This window comes from Hylobates moloch, unplaced genomic scaffold (assembly GCF_009828535.3).
Source record: "Hylobates moloch isolate HMO894 unplaced genomic scaffold, HMol_V3 SCAFFOLD_19, whole genome shotgun sequence".
NCBI lineage: Eukaryota > Metazoa > Chordata > Mammalia > Primates > Hylobatidae > Hylobates > Hylobates moloch.
The window spans coordinates 35,363,897-35,382,473 of record NW_026652294.1 but is presented as its reverse complement, the minus strand read 5'-3'; the positions used below and the strand labels follow the sequence as shown (position 1 = coordinate 35,382,473).

Sequence of the window (18,577 nt, the reverse complement as noted above, 5' to 3'; positions counted from 1 at the left end):
CTCGGCTTTTTTTTTTTTTCTTTCTTTCTTTGAGATGGAGTCTTCCTCTATCGCCCAGGCTGGAGTGCAGTGGCAGGATCTTGGCGACCTCCGCCTCCAGGGTTCAAGGGATTCTCCTGCCTCCCTAGTAGCTGGGACTCCAGGCACCCACCACCACCCGGCTAATTTTTGTATTTTTAGTGGAGATGAGGTTTCACCATGTTGGCCAGGCTGGTCTCGAACTCCTGACCTCAGATGATCCACCCGCCTTGGCATCCCAAAGTGCCGGGATTACAGGCATGCCCGGTAGATTTCTTTTTAAAACAATGTATTTTTTGTCCCTAACAAAAGGCATTTAATACCAAGCCCATCACCATTTCTTCCCCTCTCTTGACAAACCAGTACCTCCTCCTATGTTTCTCATTTCAGTGAATAAACAGATTTCTACCCTTGCACAGAAATTTGGTGTCAAAAAAAAAAAAGCGGGGGAGGAATTCACATTATAGGTAACGGTGTTAAAGTGTACCACTCAGTGGTATTTAGTGTATTCACAATGTTGTGCAACCAACCACCAGCTCTCTCTAGTTTTAAAACATCTATTCTGGATATATCATATAAAATAAGTCATGTAACACGTGACTTTATATGTCTGGCTTCGTTAACTTAGCCTGATGTTACTGAGCTTCATATATTAGTACTTCATTTCTTTCTATGGCTGAATAGTATTTCATTGTATGTATATACTGCAGTTTATTCATTTGTCGATGGACGTTTGAGTTTCTGCCTTTTGATTATTAAGCAAATGCTACTACAAACATTCATGTACAGCTTGCTGTGTGGACAGATGTTAGGTGTATACCTAGGAGGGGAATTGCTGGGTCATATGGTAACTCTGCTCAACTTTTTTTTATCATATGTCATTTTCCTTTTTTTAAAACAAAATTTATTTTTTAAACTGAGACAGGGTCTGGCTCTGTTGCCCAGGCTGGAGTGCCCTGGTGTCATCTTAGGTCACTGCAACCTCCGCGTCCTGGGCTCAAGTCATCTTCCCACCTCAGCCTCCCCGAGTAGCTGGGAGTGTAGGTGCACACCACCATGCCTGGCTAATTTTTGTACTTTTTTGTTTGTTTGTTTGTTTGTTTTTTGGTAGAGACAGGGTTTTGCCATGTTGCCCAGGCTGGCATCAAACTCCTGAGCTCAAACGATCTGCCCACCTCAGCCTCCCAAAGTTTTGGGATTACAGCGGTGAGCCACCACGCCCAGCTCATGTCATTTTTGACTTACTACTTTAAGCCCCACTTCTTTAACATCACCAAGTTAGGTTGATTGATTCTGTCTTCTAGATATCCCTGTTTTCTTCATTGTTTTGACTACTATATACTTGAGGTACGCTTTTCAGGATTACTTGAGTTGCTTGCTTTTTGTTTCTTTGTTCTCATCATGTCTTATTTATACAATCTTCTACATACTACAAGATTGGTTTTTGCAAATGTAAATCTCATGAGGTCACTCCATTGTTTAAAAGAAAAAGAAGAAAAGAACCACGCTTGAAAGGCTTATCATTGCCCTCTGGATAAAGTCCAAGCATGCAGGGCTTACAAAGGTCCTTTGCTGTCCAGCTTTTGCCATTCTGTTCGGTTTCAGCTGCTCCCCTGCCCCCCGCCGTTCCAGTCACATACTGATTGCCCTATTTCAAGTTTTTGTACATGCTCGTCTATCTAAAGTAGAGGTTCAGATTCTAAACCTTGAATTCCCTCACCCAAATCCTTTATTTCTTTTCTTTTTAGAAGGCTTTTCTTATTCTTCATGATTGTGTTATGTGCACTTCTTTTTGTGTGCCCTCAAATTCTTGTACTGTTGTTGGAGCACATTGTAATTGCCTGTTTACTTCTCTGGGGATCAGGAGCCGATGCTGATCGAGTGCCAGAAGATGTAGATAGACTGAAAGTACAATCAATGGGAATTTAGCAGAAGCCAAAAGATTATTTGATAAATTATTTAGGGAAGACTTCATGGAGGGGGCTAGTATTGATAGAGACCTTGAAGGAAGCATTCGTGAAGGGATGGTAAGGTTCTATCACTTGAAGTGGATTAAGCCTGTTAAATATTCATGCATCTAGACCTAGGAAGATTCATGCTGGGGGCTGAAGCCATGACAAAAGTGAGACATTGGACATTTTTCAACATTGCTTTTGTATTACTTACATGGAACAAGCAAAGGACACAATTATGCCTGTAGAAGAAATGCATGGAAAGAATGGGCAAAAGATTTCAATAACTTGGGGGTTTTGACAAGAGTAAGAAGCAATGATATGCTTTATGGAAAGTGTAAGGAAATTTTCAAGGGTAATTTTGACCATGTATACTAATTTCAGAGCTTACTCCACCTATATTTATAAACCCCGGACTTCTAGTGGAAAATGCAACAACTAGGTAATTTCTGGATATATTATAGAATCTTTCACAAGACTCTTGTGTACAGTGTTGTAGAAAATGGTCCAAGTAATGTAATGGTGTTTATCTAGAAAAAGGTTGGAAATGAGATCAGTCATGTAGAAAATAACTCCTCACAGTGCATTTGTGTGTGCTGCACTCTGTCCCTCAGTTGACAGGAAAGTGGGACTTTCTGTTTTTTAAAAGAATGTCTGCAACATAGTTGGCACTCAGTACACATATGCGTGCATAAACAAAATAACAATGAAAATGCTATTCCCTTCTTAATGTGTTTGCACTTTCAATATCTTTAAAAAGTATTTTAGGGCCGGGCGCAGTGGCTCATGCCTGTAATCCCAGCACTTTGGGAGGCTGAGGCAGGCGGATCATGAGGTCAGGAGATCGAGACCATCCTGGCTAACACGGTGAAACCTTGTCTCTACTAAAAATACAAAAAAAAATTAGCTGGGTGCGGTGGCGGGCACCTGTAGTCCTAGCTACTCGGGAGGCTGAGGCAGGAGAATGGCGTGAACCCGGGAGGTGGAGCTTGCAGTGAGCCGAGATCGTGCCACTGCAGTCCAGCCTAGGCAAAAGAGCAAGACTCCGTCTCAAAAAAAAAAAAAAAAAAAGTATTTTAGATTAGCCACTTTAAAGTAAAAGTACATTTCTTGTGTTTTGAAATACATCGCTGATTTTAACTATTTGTAAAAGTCTAGTTTCCCTGTTATGCAAAAATGTTAGACTTACACAAATCTCCCCTCAAATTTCAAGAAAAGAAGCACTTCATGTTTAAACATAAATTTTTTATTTTTATTTTTGAGATGGAGTCTCGCATTGTCACCCAGGCTGGAATACAGTGGCATGGTCTTGGCTCACTGCAGCCTCTGCCTCCCAGTTCAAGTGATCCTCCTGCCTCAGCCTCCTGAAAGTGTTGAGATGACAGGTGTGAGCCACCACGCCTGGCCTAAATATGAATTTTCACTATTGGCTTTCTCGTATTTTGCTGGCATGTTGTTAAATCCTAGTTGTTGAGATAATACCATCTCTTGATTACCCCCCAAATTAATATCTCCTCAGTTACCTACACATTGGTTCAGTCCTTTGTAGCACTCTGAGTTATATTATACTGCCTTTCATCATTAGACAGAGCTGCTTGAGAATGATGGCAGGTAGCATACGAGAATTACACACCTGTTGAGACTCCCAGCAAGTCCTTTTCAAACCACTCTACTCCTGCCTGTTCTTTGTCCACACTTTCCAGTTTGAGCCAATGAGTACTCAGTTCCACTGGCCGGTAAAATGTGGTAATTTTGTGGGTGATTGATACATGCATTCACTATTGTGATTGTTGTGTTGGTTCCTCTGGTGTGTATCAGTACTTATTAAATTGTGGGTTTTTTTTTATTTTTGAGATGGAGTCTTGCTCTGTCACCCAGGCTGGAGTGCAATGGCATGATCTTGGCTCACTGCAACCTCTACCTCCTGGGTTCAAGCGATTCTCCTGCCTTAGCCTTCTGAGTAACTGGGATTACAGGCACACACCACCATGCCCAGCTAATTTTTTAATTTTTATTTATTTATTTATATATTTTTTGAGACAGTTTCGCTCTTGTTGCCCAGGCTGGAGTGCAGTGGCGTGATCTCGGCTCACCGCAACCTCTGCCTCCTGGGTTCAAGCAGTTTTTCTGCCTCAGCCTCCCGAGTAACTGGTATTACAGGCATGTGCCACTATGCCCGGCTAATTTTGTACTTTTAGTAGAGACGGGGTTTCTCCGTGTTGGTCAGGCTGGTCCCAAACTCTCGACCTCAGGTGATCCACCTGCCTCAGCCTCCCAAAGTGCTGGGATTGCAGGTGTGAGCCACCATGCCCAGCCAAATTGTATAATTTAAGTATGTGCAGTTCACTGAATGTCAGTTATACCTCATTAAAGTTGTTTAAACATTTCTCACATGATCTGCTCACCGTCAGTAGTAGGCCAGAACTGTATTAAGTCTGGTGTCTCTGGAAACGTTTTGGGCTCTGTACCCCTGCTCACCTGCTCCTTAAGGTCCCTGTCTTGGCCTGTGTGCCCCCGCCTTGCCAGTTCCTCGCCTCTCTTGTTTCCCCCCCTGTCATCCCTTCTCCATGCCACAGCACTCTCTTTAGAAGAGGAGAACCTCACACCATGCTGCAGCCATTCCTGTATGCTCCAGCTACTACTCTTAAGCTGCTCCTCTGTCCCAGAAGCTGTGGCCCTCAGAGGGTCAACATATACAGACAAGACATATGGGACCCCTGCTCTCCTTGTGCTCAGAGATGGATGGGCACACAGGAGCACCAACTGTAGAAGCAGGTCCCCAAGACTACAGGGACAGGTCAAATAGGTGTACAAATGTTAGTATGAAGGAAAATTATTAAGCTCACAGTACATTCCAATGAAAAGGTATGATTAGACACTCTGAAAATATACCCTAAAGACAGCAGCATAAGAATTGCCAACATGATTTGATTTCCGGGGCTCCCTCTCAATGTGAATCTCTGGGAGATGGGCCTGGATATCTGCATTTTAACAAGCTTCCTTAAAAGACCACTGTAGGGCCACCTAGAATGACAAGAGCCTGGCTGGATACCAGTAGAAGTTGATCTTCTGGATAGTTTGTTTTACCCAGGGCTTTCTTACAGTATAGACATGAAAATGTTTTGGCCATCAAGTAGCATTTTGCCTGGCAAGGTATATCTATTTAATGGTTTAAAACTTACATAAAACATGTACGCTCAAGTTCTGTAATTTATCTACTGGATGAAAATTATGTGCTTAAATGTATTGATTAAACTTTTCTTTTTCCACAGAACTCAACAAAAATCCAGTGGAAGGCTTTTCTGCAGGTTTAATAGATGACAATGATCTCTACCGATGGGAAGTCCTTATTATTGGCCCTCCAGATACACTTTAGTAAGTATAATGGAACTGACACCTTCAAATGGAGCTCTTTTAATACATTGAATTAAAAACTATTTTGGCAGGCTGGGCGCGGTGGCTCACGCCTGTAATCCCAGCACTTTGGGAGGCCGAGGCGGGCCAATCATGAGGTCAGGAGTTCAAGACCAGCCTGGCCAATGTAGTGAAACCCCATCTCTACTAAAAATACAAAAATTAGCTGGGTGTGGTAGCACGTGCCTGTAGTCCCAGCTACTCAGGAGGCTGAGGCAGGAGAATCACTTGAGCTCAGGAGGCAGGAGAGTTATATATTTTTTGGACATTTTAATTAAGAATGTATTATACACATCAATGTTTTAAGAAGGCTAAGGAGAATTTTCAAGATCGTCTATTTTCGTGGTTCTCTACTTGAGTCCCCACCGAATACTGGTTAGAATCTAGGTGTTCTTATTCCAAACTAAACTAATGGTCACTTTCTCCTAGTTTATTGAAAGTTATTGTTAGACTATATGATAATCCATTAACTGACTATTAATTGTTAAACCAATGGCTTAAGGATAGACAACAATGTAGTGGTGTTAAAGAACAGTAGAAGAAGAGAAGTAGAATTTACAAATATTTCATGTAGTACATTTCTAGATTGCAAAGACCACAGTCTTATTTTCTGCTCTGAGTGTTTGCAGACTAACTTAAATTTACTAGTATGTATTGTTTTGTAAGATGCATCTGCTGGCGTGGTGCATTGGCTCACGCCTGTAATCCCAGCACTTTGGGAGGCTGAGGCGTGTGGATCACCTGTGGTCAGGAGTTCAAGACCAGCCTGGCCAACATGGTGAAAACCTGTCTCTACTAAAAATACAAAAATTAGCTGGGCATGGTGGCACATGTAGTCCCAGCTGCTCAGGAGGCTGAGGCAGGAGAATCGCTTGAATTAGGGAGGCGGAGGTTGCAGTGAGCCAAGATCGCGCCACTGCGCACTCCAGCCCGGTGACAGAGCGAGACTCCATCTCAAAAAAGAAAACGAAACCGTCTCTGGTCTTTGGTATACATTTTTAAAGTGTTGGTGGTCGAATTGAGGTGTGGATCACAGCAATATTTCCGGCAGCTCCGCTGGACTGTGTATATGCTGCTGAGAATACTGCTGGTCACTTCTGGACGGTGCCTTCCTGGGATCAGTAGCCTTTGCTCAGGAAAGAGAGAGAGCATGTTCTAGGGCAGGACCTGAGAAAGGCAAAGGAAGGTACAGGGGAATGAAGAAAGGTTTGTTAGAAGTAAGCCTTTTAAAATGCTACCAAGAATCATGTACTTCATAGAATGCTTAAAAAATATTTGTTGTCGGCTGGGCGTAGTGGCTCACGAGGCTGAGGTGGGCAGGATCACCTGAGGTCGAGAGTTGGAGACCAGCCTGACCAACATGGAGAAACCCTGTCTCTACTAAAAATACAAAAAAATTAGCGAGGTGTGGTGGCGCATGCCTGTAATCCCAGCTACTCGGGAGGCTGAGGCAGGAGAATCCCTTGAACCCGGGAGGCAGAGGTTGCAGTGAGCCAGGATCGTGTCACGCACTCCAGCCTGGGCACCAAGAGCAAAACTCTGTCTTAAAAAAAAAAAAAAAAAAAAAAAAAAGTTCTTAAAAAACTTCTTAACAGGAAGTAGTGAGGTTCTTGTAATTATTTCAGTGGAATGGAGAGAGTAGAGGCCATCTTGGAATTGTTTGAAGAGCGCTATTGGGAGTGAATATATATACCTTATGTATAAATAACTGCCTGTGAAGGGAAGTAGAGGCTTGTACTGGGGGGAGGGGTGTTACAGGATTGAAAATAAATTAGTATAGGCTCAGATGGTACCCAGACCTAAGTGATTAATTCACCACTTTATAATTAGATAATAGAAATACTGTACCAAAATTCTGTAAAAGCTGGTGTGATTCTCTCTCTTTGCCATCATTAGCCCTCATTTAGTCACTAGAGGGCGCTCCACTCTCTTTTCAGTCTATGTGATTGAAAACTGATACATTCAAGGGTTACTTTGAGACTCCTATAGTTGCTACAAGTCTTTAGTCATACTCATATTTATATAGGATTACATTTTTATTTTTATTAATGAGTCTTTCCAGTGCAGTAGTCTTTAAGGCCTTTCTATGAAATGTACATTCTGAAAGTGGTGTGGTATACCAGCTGTTTTGAGACTGATTATCAAGTAGTATGGATAACCACTCATATCCACAGAAACTAAAATTTCAGGTTGAAGTGGCAATAGGTTTGTAGTACGGAAGTTTAGAGTGGGTACAGTGGCTCACGTCTGTAATCCCTACATTTTGGGAGGCCAACGGTGGATCGCTTGAGCTCAGACGTTGGAGACCAGCTTGGGCTACATGGCAAAACCCTGTCTCTACAAAAAAAAATACAAAAATAAGTCAAGCATGGTGATGCATGCCTGCAGTCAGGAGGCTGAGGTGGGAGGATCGCTTGAGCCCAGGAGGTGGAGGCTGCAGTGAGCCAAGATTACGCTACTGCACTCTAGCTTGGGCAACAGAGCTAGACCCTGTCTTAAACAAACAAAACCAGAAAGTCTAAGAAACCTGGATATCACTATATCATTATAACATTTTATAAATTATTAATGAATGATGACTGTTTAACTGTTATCTCTCTTTTCCTTTCATCACCAGTGGCTGGTCTGTTCAAGGAGTATGCCTTATTTATTTATTTTGTTTTTAAGCACTGGCAGTGATATGAAAAATTTGGAGAATCTTAAGATTATGTGTTTCATAGTATTGCCTTGGGTAGATATAGAAAATGAAGAATCAGTTAGCCAAAACTCTGAATTACATTCTTTTACAGTTGCAAAATTCTATTCCAGTTATAAATTATTTTCCAGTCCTGTGTGAGACGTAGAGGCAGAAGCCATCTCTGCTGTAATGAAGTTCTGAAGGGAATGAACCTAGTGCCTACATTGCTTAGAAATGGAATGATCAGTGGTAATGCCATGCCGTTTATCACGTAGTGTTCAAGAACATGGACTTTGGGGACTGCCTTTGGTTAGCTCTCTAACTCTACCACTCTTCTTAGTTGAGTGACTTTGAACAATTACTTAAATTTGGTCTTAGCAGTTTCATTTCTAGGGTAAAAACCCTATACTTAGGAAATGTTTCAAACGTTCAATGTTCTATTGCTTATAATAGCAAAAAAAAAAATCTTATTTTTTCCCCTTTTGCGGCTTTGTTATTTATCTTTGTAAATGTCAATTATAATTCGAAGGACACTTTGTAGTTATTAATTAGACTATATGAAAAACTGTACAGACAGTTTGTACTATAATATTGTGTCCCTAAGAGATTAGGGTCCTCAGTAACAGAAGAATAAACTCAGAAGGGTCACTGCTCAGCAGTCCACATAACCACAGAGTAGAGCACAAGCTACTGGTTGTGAACAGAAAGAGACTTCATAAAAATATCTTCAGCCAGGCGCGGTGGCTCACGCCTGTACTCCTAGCACTTTAGGAGGCCAAGGCGGGCGGGTCATGAGGTCAGGAGATCGAGACCATCCTGGCTAACACGGTGAAACCCCCCCCCCCCCCCCAAAAATACAAAAAATTATCCAGGCGTGGTGGCGGGCACCTGTAGTTCCAGCTACTCGGAAGTCTGAGGCTGGAAAATGGCATGAACCCGGGAGGCGGAGCTTGCAGTGAGCCGAGACTGCGCCACTGCACTCCAGCCTGGGTGACAGAGTGAGACTCCGTCTCAAAAAAAAAAAAAAAAAAAAAAAAAAAAACTTCACATTTTTTTTAGCATTATACCCTACCAGTAAAGGGAATGCCTATGACAATGCCATTTTTTTTTCTGCTATAAGATAAAGAAAAGGCCGTATCCCTTAAATACATACTTAATGAAGATAATCTCAAGAGAAGTTCCCGTGTTTTTCTTTTTTCACTCACTGTTCTTTTCTGAAGTTCACCTGGATGTTCCAGAGCAGTTTTCTAAACCTTTCATTATTGATTGGCCTTTTGTAGAATTCTTCAGCAACACACAATACAGAAGACACAGGCTAAAATAGTTCTCACAAATACACTTCGAAATAGGTGTATTTGGATATAAATATAACTTGCCATTACATTGTTTTTTTCTCATGACTAAACTCTAAATTTTTAAAAATGGAGATTTTCAAACCAGTGATGTGCAAAGCCCATTCTCATGACACAGTCATTTAAACTTACTAAGTATGGGAAAATTTTATTTCTTCCCTTTGTCTTGTGGAATAATTTAGGTTCTCACCCTGGGCATAATTCACAAAATAGAGTAAGACCACAGATAAAAGTGACATAGAAACACAGGCAATGAAGAAAACTTCTAAAAACAAATATCCCCCAATATCCAGTATCATCTGTCCCAGCAGTGATGGAAATGATGGCCAACCCAAGTTTCTGAATGGACTGCATGAAGCCATATGCAGTTCCCAGCTGATGGTCAGGAACTTCAGATGCCACTATTAGCCATAATGCACAGGCAAGCAATGAATAGGAGATTCCCAGAAGACACATAGCAACCCAAGGGCTCTACATCATAAAGGCCAGCATCATGTGGGACACAAGAGTGGCTGCGACCATACGCAGCACTCAGATGCCATTCTTCCCCGTGTCATCCACGGGGAGCCCAAATACCAGGCGTAGGAGCTGATAAGACATATACAACACTGTTCATTGCACTTGCTGCCTGGAAAGAAAATCCAAATTTCTCTGTAAAGAAAACTTTCCCAGGTCCAATAAAAGGGAACATGGCAACACAGCAGCAGACACAGATGATAAATATGGGCCACAGGGGTAAGGAGAAATCTTTCACATCAGTTAATTTAAAAACTTAACCTGTTTTTTTGTTCTTTATGAAGGATTCTCTCTGCTCTCAGATCTAAGTAAGCAAGAGCCAAGGAAGGCGCAGATTAGTGAAAGAATACATTTTATACCCCAATCTTAAGTGTGACCGCAGGGGTTGTGTGACCAGCAGAACCCCAAAAAGCTTCAATCTTAGAATACAGCCAACTCATGAAGTTCATGTTTACTGTACTTCCAATTCTAGCCATGCTAAATTGTTGGAGTCCAGACACAGGTTTAATTCTTTGTCTTTAAACCAGCTCACAGCATATGTATCCTGGGCAACTGCTAAGCACTCCCCACCAATCCCAAACACAAATCTTTCAAATTCCATGAGCCAAAAAACATTAAATATTCCACCCAGAACAAAACAACCTGTCCAATGCAAATAAAACAGCTAAAAGTAATTGTGCCCCATCAGATTCCAAATACTCGGTCTTTTAAAAAGCCACCAAAGAAACACAAAACTACATTGGGCCAAGAATACCAGGCATATAGCAGCATGAATTTCATGGTGTTCACCTGCCTATTCTGTTTATCCTGAGTCTGAAGGGCAGCAGGATTATTATAGCAAAAATAGCTGCTGAAGCCAAGGAAGCACATCAATAACAGCATCAAAAGTCATAGCCAGGCAACTGGAGGCCACAGAAGGGCCAGCAGCACCCATGCTTTCTCATCCTTCTCCTCCATTGCACCCGCGGGAGGCTGAGAGGCGAAAGGGGTGACAACTCCAGGACCTGGCAGAAAAGCAGTGCCCACGGAGCACAGCCAAGTCAGTGATCACATGACTAAATATCTTAGAATTACTAGATCGTGAACTGTGGCGGATAAAATGAACAGACAAGAGACAGGTACAACAGGACTATAGATTAATAGAACAATGTTGAGCAGATTTCAGACGGCAGCATACAGCACGTTATTTAAATAAAATAAATATGGCAATGGTAGGATTTGATCCTTGTAAGATTTTTATAATTTAACACAAAAACAGTAAGTGAGGCCTCATGGAAAAAAATTGAACTAGGCCTGGATTTTTAAACCCTTTCAAATGTGAAACTGCTGGTTACATATCTCTTTTTTTTTGAAAACAGAGTCTCACTCTGTTGCTCACTGCAACCTCCGCCGCCTGGGTTCAAGCGATTCTCGTACCTCAGCTTCCCGAGTAGCTGGGATTATGGGCACCTGCCACAGTGCCTGGCTAATTTTTGTAGTTTTTAGTAGAGATGGGATTTCACCATCTCGGCCAGGCTGGTCTTGAACTCCTGACCTCATGATCCACTCGCCTCGGCCTCCCAAAGTGCTGGGATTACAGGTGTGAGCCACCGTGCCCGGCCTACATACCTCTTTTTAATATCATGATAGTAATTGTACTATAGTATCTGTGATGAAGATAATACGTAATGAAAGATACTTTGAATTCATTGATGCCTTTTTAAATTTTATTTTATTTATTTATTTATTATTATTATTTTTGGAGACGGAGTCTTGCTTTGTGGCCCAGGCTGGAGTGCAGTGGCACAATCTTGGCTCATTGCAACCTCTGCCTCCCAGGCTCAAGCCATTCTCCTGCTTCAGCCTCCTGAGTAGATGGGATTACAGGCACCTGCCATCACGCCCGGCTAATTTTTGCATTTTTAGTAGAGACAGGGTTTCACCATATTGGTCAGGTTGTTTTCGAACTCCTGACCTCAAGTGATCTGCCCACCTCAGCCTCCCAAAGTGCTGGGATTACAGGCGTGAGCCACCTTGCCTCGCCACAGTCACATCTTTCTATATTTGAAAAATAGTGGATATGTGACATGTTAATGTGTAGTCTACAGTGTTATTCTACTCTATGGATTTTGGGCTTTCTCTTTGCTAACTTGGCTGCTCGGTAGAAGTTTGCACTCACAAGTTGGGTACTAGTTAGTTAAGCATGAAGAAAAAGAAAAGCAGGTAGGCCAGGTGCGGTGGCTCACAAGGTCGGGAGTTCAAGACCAGCCTGGCCAACATAGTGAAACCCTGTCTCTACTGAAGATACAAAAATTAGCGGGACGTGGTGGCAGGTGCCAGTAATCCTAAGTACTCGGGAGGTTGAGGCAGGAGCATCTCTTCAACCCGGGAGGCAGAGGTTGCAGTGAGCCGAGATCACGCCACTGCACTCCAGCCTGGGCGAGAGAGCAAGACTCCATCTCAAAAAAAAAAAAAAAAAAAGAAAAAAAGAAAAAGAGGAGAGAGGCAGGTAGAATTTCCACAGGTAAAATAGAAGAAGAGGGGTCCGCAGATAGAATAAAAACTCAGAAATACCATGGTTGCTTCAGAGTGGGCAAGGCCATTTTCAGATAGAGTGAAAATTGTGTGCTTTAAATTTTTAGGGCTACCCTTTTAGTTGAATTTGGTTGACATTTTAGAGATCGAAAACAATTTAGAGGGTCTAAGTCAGTTTTTCATGATGAGGATTCCAGTCAGCTATTATGAAGCTTTTGAGTGAATGTAACCAATCAGAAGTAAGTGACGTGGGAAAGCTGACAATGTTGTCAAGGAATCAAGTGGCCAGTGGCTGCCGGTAGAATCAAGTGCAGGGGCTTTGTGGCAGTGGCTTTGATGTCCTTTTACATAGTCTCTCTCTCTCTCTCTCTCTTTTTTTTTTTGTTGAGACGGAGTCTCACTCTGGCACCCAGGCTGGAGTGCAAGTGGCACAATCTTGGCTCACTGCACCTGCCACCTCCCAGGTTCAAACAATTCTCCTACCTCAGCCTCCCAAGTAGCTGGGATTACAGGCGCATGCCACCACGTTTGGCTGTTTTCTGTAATTGTGGCTTTCAAACCCATAATTAGAAATATTTTACGTTGGGCCGGGCGCGGTGGCTCACACTTGTAATCCCAGCACTTTGGGAGGCCGAGGCGGGTGGACCATGAGGTCAGGAGATCGAGACCACGGTGAAACCCTGTCTCTACTAAAAATACAAAAAATTAGCCGGGCGTGGTGGCGGGCGCCTGTAGTCCCAGCTACTCGTAGAGGCTGAGGCAGGAGAATGGCGTGACTCCGGGAGGCGGAGCTTGCAGTGAGCCGAGATCGCGCCACTGCACTCCAGCCTGGGTGCCTGAGTGACACAGCGAGACTCCATCTCAAAAAAAAAAAAAAAAAATTTTACGTCATGACCCAGTGCATACATATGTGTATATAGATTAGTGAATAAAACACATACATAGATTATATAGCTGAAACTACTTGTGATAAACTCTCATGTTTTCTATTTTTCTTAACAAAAAAACTTTGATAGTGACTCATTAAATTGCTTTTGCAGCCCTGTTTGAAAAACTAGTCCATATAATCAGTATATCCTAAGACCCATTTTGGCACTAACTTACACAAAGCAACAGGGTCAGAAGATAAAGACTTAACTCTTGTTGGTGTAATGCACTCTTCACAACAGCAATTCCAGTCTCTATTCCCTCAAGCCCCTCATGCTTCTTCCTTTCAATAGATAACCTCATCAGTTACGAAAAGTAAGGCCCTATGGTGGGCCTTACTTCATTTTTTCATTTCTTCTGAATATCTCTTAAAGCCCTTGTTTTGTACGGTTTCCCCATCTAGTTACTATCTTCAACTGTTAAATTTTTTGTATAAATTGTCCTGTTTATTTTGCTTAAATACTTTACTACCCTATTCTTTAACTCTTTACAGCTTTTTTTTATTGCTTTTTACTAAAAAAATTGTATTATCAAGGTCACTGACTTTTTATACTCTGAGTCCTGTGGCATTTCCTAATTATTCAGAAATGTTTGGTGTTAATGATCTTAATGATCTGTCCCTTTTTTTAAACTTAATATGCACCTCCCCCATGTCTTATGATCAGAAAAAGCAATAAAAATTCATACTTGCTTGTGAACAGTTCAAGCTATATTAAAATGAGCAGAGAGTAAAAGATCTCATAACACTACACTATTGTTAGTTAACTATTGTTATGTATTGATGTCCTGTTTCTGGACATTTTTCTGTGTGTATACGAACACACCCCCAATTTTTCACTTTTTCTTTCCTTTCCTTTTTTCTTTTCCCAGGCTGGAGTGCAGTGCAGTGGTGCAATCACAGCTCTCTGAAGCCTCAACTTCTTGGGCTGAAGGGATCCTTCCCACCTCAGCCTCTCAAGTAGCTGGAATTACAGGCATGAGCCACTGTGTCCGGCCTCCCACTTTTTCTTTAAAGACAAATTAGCTTATTTTAGAAATACCTACTTTTAAAATTTTAACAATAGATTCCTCATATCATTCCATGACAACACTTACTACTGATATTTTCCTTGGTAGACATTTTCCTTCTGCCACTAAAACAATAAGCTCCACAGTGCTCTTTAATGCTTTGTTCTCCGTTGTATCCTTTTACGTAGACCAATGGTTAGAGTAACTGGGTAATCAACGTATATTTGTTTAGTGAACGAAAACCATTTAATGAGCTGAGAATTTCATTTCTCACTGATCTGAAACAACCATAATCATGATTCTAATGGTTGGACACATTGAACAACAGAAGAATCAGATGTGCAAATGGTATTGCAATAAAGAAATTTAAAGAGGTCAGTGTACTAGAGGGGACCTGGTGGCTAGTTTAGATTTTAGTCAAATAAAATCTTTCTAGAGGTAACATTTAAGCTGAGTACTGAATGGTAATCAGAAGGCAAAGAGAGAAAGGTATTTCAAACAGAGGAAACATTTAGTGCCAAGGCCACAAGACAGGAGTTTAGTATTTTTGCCCTTTAAGGCTGACTTGATCTCTGTGGTTTTAGTTAATGTATACAACTCATTGTATTGTTCTTTTGATGATTCCTTAAGAATGATTGCTAATTAAGTGTCAGTGATCTGGAGGTGCGTTGTCTAAAATAGCAGTCACAGGGCATATTTCACGTGGCTGATGGCTACATTGTTGGACAGCACAAATACAGAACATCTCCAACATGACAGTTCGGTTTTACAGTGCTGTTCTGGAAAGTCACTCTTCAGATTTTTTTCGCTGCTATACCCCTAGAGTTTGACACATAAATGCCGAGTAAATATTTGTTAAATGATGAAATGAATAAATGGATAGATGGAGGCAGTATATCTGTTCCCAGACAAGGAAAAAGAAAATGTGCATCAGTTTTGAGATGAGAAAGGGTTTGATGTGTTTGAGGAACAGAAAGAAGACTGGCTAGAACAGAGAGGAATGATAGTTTGAAATCAACATAGAGAAATTGGTGATGTTAAACCTTCTGAATTTTGTATTAAGTGCACTGGGAAGTGATGGAAGGGTTTGTGTAGCGTAGCAGTAATGTGATCTGATCTGATCTGGTCTGAATGTCTTTTTAGCAGATGATTTCATTTTACTAGCTCTCTTGAAAGTTTAATTAATGTGATAGCTATGACAGTTTATTAAACTACTTATTTGAGAAAGTAACTGCCTGTGGGAATCCAGATTATTTGTTTACTTCATTTTTGGTGTTAGTGCTAGCACCCTTGTTTTGTATGTTTTAACACTTCTATACTTAAAAGCAGGAACTTATAGGCAAGAACTTCTTTTTGTTCTTTTTTCCAGTGAAGGTGGTGTTTTTAAGGCTCATCTTACTTTCCCAAAAGATTATCCCCTCCGACCTCCTAAAATGAAATTCATTACAGAAATCTGGCACCCAAATGGTAAGTTTATCTAGTTTTACTTTTACATTTGCAAATTTGATGGCCTGTCATTGACGTGTTCAAGGTCAATAAGAAAGATCTGTTTCTCAGTGAAATTGTTTTGGCATTTTTGTACTGTGTTCATTGTGCACATGGCTGCGTACTAAAACCTTTAAAAGGAGGAGAGGCCAGGCGCAGTGGCTCACACCTGTAATCCCAGCACTTTGGAAGGCCAGGCAGGTGGATCACTTGAGGTCAAGAGTTGGAGACCAGCCTGGCAAACATGGTGAAACCCCGTCTCTACTCAAAATACAAAAATTAGTCAGGCATGGTGGCACATCCCTGTAATCCCAGCTACTAGGGAGGCTGAGGCACAAGAATCGCTTGAACCCGGGAGGTGCAGGTTGCAGTGAGCCAAGATCACACCACTGCACTCCAGCCTGGGCAGCAGAGTGAGACTGTGTCTCAAAAAAGAGAGAGAAGGAGAAACAGAGATCATGTGGAAAATGTTATTTTTTATTTATTTACTTAGTTTTCAGTTTGGTTTGAGACTCGTATTTTAAACCAGAGGCACGGTTACTGAGGGATAACATCAGTAGAGCTCCTATAATTGAGGGGATAATTATCAAGATATTAGATGATTCGCTGGCTATTACAAAGAACACGGAAATTGTGAAACCTGGTTCTGTAACTTAAAGTTTTTCATATTATTTTTATACTATGGACAACTCTTCTATGTATATTTGTAGGTGTAAGATTACTGGCAGTGTCATATGAAACAACATATTACATTTTTTAAGCCTGGAAATGATCTAGTATGGCTGTGCATGTAGTGATGACATTGACTTTTTTTACTTAAAGAAGAGCTACCACTTCAGATCCACATGGTGGCAGTTCTCCTGCCTAGCCAGCTGCCACTGGACTCTCTCCCCTGTATATAAGCCCCCAATAACTACGTCTTAATTAAAAATTAAAAAAAAAATTCTCTGTAAAGTAAAATAAAATCCCCAAAGTTTAAGCCAGATAAGCTGTATTTATAAAACAGTCTCTCTGAACTTTTGGCTTTGTTGTGTGTAATAGACCTTGCAGAGATTTCTTTTCTAATTATTTTGACTATGTAATCAGAGCTGTCTCTTTAGGCTATTATACTAATTTGCATTTGGCTTCTCATCATCAAGACTTCTGGGTGCAGGGAATAGAAACATACAGATTAGTTTAAGCTGGAATCAGTAAGACAGGAACGAATGATTGAATGAAGTTAAACAAGGATTTATCGGAAGGATATGGAATATGTAATAGAAGCCAAGGCTTGAAAAACAGATGGGCATTATGAGAGACTGGAACTGGCAAATGGAAAACTACTGGGAGCCAAGGGACTTAGCATATTTTGTTGCATCTAAGGCAGCAGCGATCATAAAAGATAGTTATTTTTCCTACCAGTAAGAAGGGGAAAATATTTCCAACAGTTGATGGCAGAATGCATTAACCGTATTCCTGCATGATGCGGGAATGCGTGAATGGGTGACACTTGGCTCTTGTGCTTTGACTTTTCTTTTATCTCTTCCTAGGCTTTCGGCAGTTTCTTCTACCTTCACTTGCATTACTTGATTATAATAGGCAATCGTTTTGCACCTATTTTGAAGAAGATGTAACAGATTCTGAATGTTGGCTTCACCACAGACTAGCTGTGTAACTCTAGGCAAACCCTTTTGGAGCCTTAAGCTAGCTAGCTTGCCTCCCTCCCCCCCCCCCCCCCTCCCCCCCTCCCTCCGTCTCTCCTTCCCCCACTCTGCCCCTCCTTTTCCCCTTCCCTCCCTCTCTCACTCCCTCCCTCCCTCACTTCCGTTTCTCCCATCCTGTCCTTTTTTTCTAAGATGTGGTCTCACTCTGCCACCTAGGCTGCAGTGCAGTGGCATGATCACAGCTCACTGCAGCCTTGACCTCTTGGGCTCAAGTGATCCTCCCAAGTAGCTGGGACGACAGGGACACGCCACCACACCCAGCTAATTTTTGTATTTTTTTTTTATAAAGATGGGGTTTCACCATTTTATTGGCCAGGCAGGTCCTGAACTCCTGGGCACAAGTGATCTGCCCACTTTGTCCTCCCAAAGTACTGGGATTACAGGCATGAGCTACCACGCCAGGCCTATGTTTTCTATCTGTGAAAATTAAATGAAAACATACATGTAAGCAAATACATGGGAGACTTCCCTTCTGGTAAGAAGAAAGATAGCAATCACCTAGGTAGTTTAAGAGGACGACTGATAAAATGGTGTTGTGTTTTGTTTTAAGGTTGAAGAGACTTTTTTTTTTCTTTTCGTTTCTTTTTTTTTGAGACCGAGTCTCACTCTCTCACCCAGGCTGGAATGCAGTGGGACAATCTTGGCTCACTGCAACCTCCGCCTCCGCAGGGTTCAAGCAATTCTCCTGCCTCAGCCGCCTGAGTAGCTGGGATTACAGGTGTCCACCACCACGCCTGGCTAATTTTTGTATTTTTAGTAGAATTGGGGTTTCACCATGTTGGACAGGCTGGTCTTGAACTCCGGACCTCAAGTGATCTGCCTGTCTCAGCCTCCCAAAGTGCTGAGATTACAGGCGTGAGCCACCGCGCCCGGTCTTAGATGGAATTTTGAACGAAGATGATGCTTGGCTTGAACTTCATTCTTTAGGCTGTGAGGACTCGTTTAATTCAAGACATTTAAAGCTGTACATAATAGTAAGTTGTCATGACAAAAAGAGAAAATGACAAAAAA

The 18,577-nt window shown here is 41.7% G+C and overlaps 1 protein-coding gene and 1 pseudogene across 1 annotated transcript in view; one reads left to right on the top strand and one right to left on the bottom strand.

Annotated features, from left to right (window-relative positions):
* The window catches only part of UBE2G1 (ubiquitin conjugating enzyme E2 G1), a 94,423-nt gene that overhangs the window by 51,913 nt on the left and 23,933 nt on the right, over window positions 1-18,577 (top strand). Inside the window, exons 2-3 of the mRNA XM_032138345.2 lie at window positions 5,243-5,345; window positions 15,748-15,845. Of these exons, the coding sequence (XP_031994236.1) occupies window positions 5,243-5,345; window positions 15,748-15,845 (201 nt within the window). The remainder of the gene's footprint in view (window positions 1-5,242; window positions 5,346-15,747; window positions 15,846-18,577) is intronic.
* Window positions 9,545-10,967, bottom strand: LOC116458579 (major facilitator superfamily domain-containing protein 1-like; annotated as a pseudogene).